The sequence below is a fragment of the Alligator sinensis genome, unplaced genomic scaffold (genome assembly GCF_000455745.1).
Source record: "Alligator sinensis unplaced genomic scaffold, ASM45574v1 scaffold107_1, whole genome shotgun sequence".
NCBI lineage: Eukaryota > Metazoa > Chordata > Crocodylia > Alligatoridae > Alligator > Alligator sinensis.
This window is the reverse complement of record NW_005843041.1, coordinates 393,272-399,562: the sequence shown is the minus strand read 5'-3', so window position 1 is coordinate 399,562 and position 6,291 is coordinate 393,272. Positions and strand designations below refer to the sequence as shown.

At 40.8% G+C, this 6,291-nt stretch overlaps 1 protein-coding gene across 1 annotated transcript in view; it reads right to left on the bottom strand.

The window, feature by feature from the left end:
* Positions 1-6,291, bottom strand: part of LRFN1 (leucine rich repeat and fibronectin type III domain containing 1) — a 9,159-nt gene that overhangs the window by 675 nt on the left and 2,193 nt on the right. Inside the window, 1 exon segment of the mRNA XM_025193398.1 lies at positions 1-371. This exon segment is cut by the window's left edge and continues 675 nt beyond it. Coding sequence (XP_025049183.1) covers positions 1-371 — 371 coding nt within the window.

Genomic DNA, 6,291 nt, shown 5'->3' with positions numbered 1-6,291 from the left:
GGGGGCCGGGGCCCCCCCGTTGGTCTGGGAGCAGACGCTGCTGACCTTGGCGGCGGGGGCAGCGTCGTGGGCGCCCTGCACCTTGTAGCGGATCATGAGGATGATGATGAAGACGAGGACCGAGGCCACGATGATGCCGCCGATGATGATGATCATGGTGCCGCCCAGGAACTGCGTGTGCAGCGCCCGGCACCGGGCCGCCTCGCCCTCCATGGTGAACTGCACGCAGCCCACCACCCGCGTGGCCGTCAGCGCCGTCACGCCGTCGTCGTACACGGCCAGCACGCACAGGTCGTAGGCCCGCCCCGCCGCCAGGTCGTTCACCAGGAAGGTGCGGCTGGACGACGGGATCATCCTGGAGGGTGGGGAGAGGGTGGGGTTAATGCCATGTGGCCCCGCCCCTTCTGCCTCAGAGGGCGGGGTTCAATTCACCTGGCCGGATGCTTTTTTCCTTGGAAGGTGGGGCTAAATTACTGCCCCCTTGAAGGGCGGGTTCAATTCAGAAGGCCCCACCCCTTTCTCTACTTTGGAGGGCAGGGCTAAATCCATCTGACCCCGCCCCTTCCCCCCAACTTGGAGGATGGGGTTCAATCCCGGTGGCTCCGCCCCTTTACTCCCTCTCTGCCATGGGGAGGGGCTACAACCAGGTGGTCCCGCCCCCTTCCCCACCAACAGGAGCCCTATTTGCCGCTGTCTTGTAGGCTGGGGGCATTCAGGGACACCCCCCAGCACGGGGTCTTGGCCTCCAGAGTGGGGATAACAACCTACTAGTCCTGCTGCCTTCGTTAGCTTGCACGCTGCTCTCGTTAGAGCCGGGTGGAAACATTTGGGTTCTGGCCAAATTTACTGTTGGATGCGGGGGCCGGGGGCAGGGGGGGGAGGCGAGAAGAAGGGAAAAAGCCTGAACAACGGCAATTAATGGGATTGTTTTCCCGTTCGATCCCACAACGAGTCTCTTCCAGGCCCAAATGGCCCGGTGCAAATTCGAATGCGGGGGGCCGTGAGCCCGTGAAGCTGCTGGCAGCCAGGATTTGCCCCAGATTGAATTAAAACATTTGGCAAAAAAAGGAATAAACCCTAAACTAGGCTCAAAATTAATTGCGGGGTGGGGGAAGGAATAAGCGACTCGGTATTTCAAGGCCAAACATGTCCAAATTGGATCCAGCTCGTTATGGAAGAGGATCGGGGTAAATAATAAATGATAATGACCACAAAGTGGTGATGAAGGCAAGAAGAAAGTGTGCGATAAAGAGGAAGAATAATAACCCCAGCCAGAAAGGAGAATTAAATCAAATGTCATCAATAATGGAAAATAATAGTTATAGTAACAATACTACCAGTACAAATAATACTTCGGGAAACAACAGCACGAGACGAAAAAAGAAGCAAAATGAAAATAAATGCTAGGAATATTAAATCAATACCAACAACAACAATGGTAATAAAATTTAAAATACAACAACGCATTAAATATATTATTGTATTCAAATATAATGCTAATGATATATTAAAGATATATTCTTGGATTTAAAATAGAATTATGATAATAATATATTAAAAGCCACTGTTGTATTAAAATGTATTTTATATTAAACTATAATAATAATGATAATAATGATATCTTAAAGATATATTGTTGGATTTAAAATATTATTGGATTAAAATAAAATTACTATATATTAAATCCATGGTTGTATTAAATCATTCATGTACTAAAATATAATAATAATGACAATTTATTAAAGATATATTATTGGATTTAAAATATTATTGGATTAAAAATAGAATGATGAGAATAATATACAAAAAATCCATTGTTGTATTAAAACTTACTATATATGTATATTATATAATATGTTTATTATATATAATGATAAAAATAATGGTATTTTAAAATACATCAGGGTACTAAAATGGTACTGTAATGATGATGATGATAGTCATATAATTTATGGTGATGGCAAACATAACAACAAAGCAACAAGTCCAAGCGCGTCCGAATTTGATCCAAATCATTATGAAAAATGGTAACGTTTAAAACAAATAATAAACAAGATATAGCCGTAATAAACACAGTAACGAACAGCAATATTAATATGCATCATATAATAACTACAATGATATAACAAATAAATAGCAAAATAAAACTGTACACCATACGATAAAAAATGAAGATGGTCGGGGATCCTGGTTTTCTCTAATAAAAAAAAAATCCCCAATTTTCAGACTAAAAACAGGAACCCACAATCCACATTTTTCCGTGATTGAAATGCAATACCATTTTATATATCTCTTCTCTCTCTCTCTCTCTCTCTATATATATATTTATAGATATATACCTATCTATAAATAGGTCTATATTTAAGATCTATATTTATAGATATATAGATCTATATATAGATATATAGTAGTGTTTCATTTTAATCATAGAAAAATGTGGATTTTGGGTTACTTTTTTAAATATGAAAATTGGGAATTTTTTTCATCAGAGAAATCCAGGCCCCCGACAATGATGACAATGACGATGATGACGATGTGGGACACGACTGTAGAAGGTGACAATAAATACGAATAAATAAAAGAATTCAAATGACAAACAACCCCTAAGCAGCCCCCGCAGACACCCCAAAAGAAATGCATTTTTTTTTAAAGCAGCAAAATGAGTCCAAAGTCCCCAAATCGCCCAAAATTTCTAGGCCGCGTTGGTCCAGATTTGACTCCAATCCTTTAACAAAGGAATAAGGTGCTCAAAGAAATAGAAATAAAAAGTAAAAAGACTTTTAAAGAAATAGGAATAAAATAGAAATTTGGTGATAAATTTTAAAAATTGCTCAACATCATTTCAAGGTCAAATTGTTCCACATTCGACTCAAATCCTTTAAATGCCGCCCCCCCCCAAATATTTTCAAAGAAATAAGAAATATAAAAAAAGAATGTTCAAAGAAATAAGAACTATATTTAAAAGTATATCTTTTCAAAGAAATAAGACACAAAATATGAACACAATAATAAATAAAAAGCCAAATTGCTCGACTTCTCACGGCTGCGTTGGTCCAAATTAGACTCAAATCCTTTAAAAAATAATAGTGCTTTCAAAGACATAAGAAATTACATTAAAAACAACTGATATTTTTCAAGACATTAAATATAAAATCTATATTTTAGAAGAAACAGGACATAAGAGAGACAGGTAATAGGAAAGACAAAGGGAAGAAAAGCACTCAGTGTTTCCAGGCCATGTTGGTCCCATTTCAACCCAAATCCTTTAAAAATAATAATGTTTTCCAGAAAATAAGAAATTAGATGAAAAAGGAATAATATTTTTAATAAATAAAGAAAGAAATAAAATATTTAAAAGAAATGGGAAATAAAATAGAGGTAATAATAAGTACAAAGCAGAATCATTCAACTTTTCCAGGCCATGTTGATTCAAATTTGGCTCATATTCTTTAAAAATAATAATATTTTCAAAGAAATAAAGACATAAAATACAAACACAACAATAAATAGAACGCCAAATCGCTCGACTTCTCAAGGCCACGTTGGTCCAAATTCAACTCAAATCCTTAAAAAAATACTTTCAAAGGAATAAGAAATTAAATAAACAGAGAGCATTGTTCAAGAAATGAAATACAAAAGTACATATTTTAGAAAAAACAGGACATAAAAGAAAGGTCATGAGAAACACAAAGGAATCACTCAACCTTTCTAGGCCACGTGAATCCCAACTCAGCCCAAACCCTTTAAAAATAATAATGTTTTCAAGGACATAAGAAATTAAATTAAAAATGAATATGTTTTAATAAATACATAAAAATATTTAAAAGAAATGGGAAATAAAATAGAGGTAATAATGAATACAAAGCAAGATCGCTCAACATTTCCAGGCCGCATTGGTCCAAATTTGACCCAAATCCTTTAAAAATAACAACACTCTCAAATAACTAAGAAATTAAATTAAAAACTACTAACATTTTTCTAGAAATGAGATACAAAAAATATATAAAATAAAAGAGGTAATAAACGCTCAGGAAAATCTCTCAACATTTCCAGGTCGCATGGGTACAGATTCAACCCCAAATCTGTAAAAAGAAGACTATCTTCCAAAACGTATGCAATTAAATTTAAAATGAAGAATATATATTTTTAAGAAATTAAATACAAAACCCCATATATTTTAGAGCAAACAGGGGAAATAAATAGAATAGAAAATAAATATATAAATAGAAAAACAATCATAAATACAAAGTAAAGCAGAAATAGCTCAATGTTTCCAAGCTGTATTGACCCAACCATGCATCCAAGTTGGTTTTAAAAAATCAGGATGCTTTGCAAGGCCTCATGAACAGGGATCCTGGTTTTATCTGATAAAAGAAAAAAAATCCCCAATTTTCAGATTAAAAAAAGTAACCCAAAATCCACACGTTTCCGTGATCAAAATGAAGCACCACTATATAAATATAAATATGTTAGCGGTGTTTCATTTTGATCACGGAAAAACGTGGATTTTGCGTTACTTTTTTAACTCTGAAAATTGGGGAATTTTTTGACAGAGAAAACCAGGATCCCTGCATCTAAGCTGGCAGCATCGATAACGTGACGATAAACGAAAGGCCGAAGAAACAGCAACGACGGCTGGATAATAAGAAAGAAACCGCGAGAGAGAACGAGCGAGCGGCAAAGCTGACGATGAGCGCCTCGATAAATAACTAAAACGCAGCGGAAACAAAAACTCCCGATAAACGGGGATCCTGCTTTCCTCGCGTAAAAAAAAAATCCCCAATTTTCGGATTTAAAAAGTAACCCCAAATCCACATTTTTTCATGCTTGAAATGAAACACTGCTAATATATTTATATATATAGATATCTATATATCTATATATACATATATATATAACGGTGTTTCATTTTGATCGTGGAAAAACGTGGATTTTGGGTTACTTTTTTTAATCTGCAAATTGGGGATTTTAATTTTTTTTGTAGTCCAATAAAACCAGGATCTCTGCTGATAAATAACCTGGAGGAGCGGGACGGGATGGAGACAGGGACAGGACAGAACGAGATGAGACTGGACGGGGACGGGGACGGGACGGAGAGGAGATGAGAACGAGACGGGACAGGACGGGACGGGACGTGTCGGCTGCACGGGAGGAAGAAGGGAAGAAGGAGAACAGGACAAATACAGGAGTCCCACATAATAAACGGCCCCGGGGGTGAAACCTGCACCCGAGACATCACGAAAAGCCCGCTGCCCCCCCCGCCCCCCAGGCGCTACCGAACTTCCGCCCTGAGATGCCAGAACACCGCAGATCCCCCAGAGCAACCCTGACGTGTCTTGAGGGACCTCAAAACAGATCCCCCCCCCCCCCCACGCTCACACACACACACACACACGCATGCAGAACCCAGGTATCCGGGACACGTGCGTGTACACAGAACTGATTCATCCAGGACACACGAGCACACCGGTGTCCGCACAGACACATATGTGCACAAAATCCAGGTGTCCAACACACACACACACAGACACGCACCCTGACCACCGGTGTCCAAGACACGCACACACAACCCAGGTGTCCAGGACACATGTGTGCGCACACACACACAACCCAGATATCCATAACACAAGCGCGCACGCACACATGCATGCACACAACCCACATCTCCAGGACACATGCACATACACACACATGCACAAAACCCAGGTGTCCAGTACACATGTGCACATGCACACAACCCAGATACACAGCCCATGCGCCCAGGACACATGCACACATCTCAGGCATCCAGGACACATGCATATGCACACATCACCAGGTATCCAGGACAGGCACACACAACTCAGGTGTCCAGGACACATGTGTGCATACACACACACACAACCCAGATATCCATGACACAAGCACACATGCACACATGCACGCACACAACCCAGATCTCCAGGACACATGCACATGCACACACACGCACAAAACCCAGGTGTCCAGTACACATGCGCACATGCACACAACCCAGATACACAACCCACGTGCCCAGGACACATGCACACGTCTCAGGTGTCCAGGACACATGCATATGCACGCCCCCCCCAGGTATCCATGACAGGCACACACAATCCAGGTGTCCAGCACGCACACACATCTCGGGTGTCCAGGACACGCCCCCCGCAGGTGTCCAGCATGCACACACACAATCAACGTGTCCCGGACACACACACACACACGCAGAACTGATGCATCCAAACCACTCTCCCCCCACAACCCCGGCATCGGGGGTACGTGCCCCCCCCC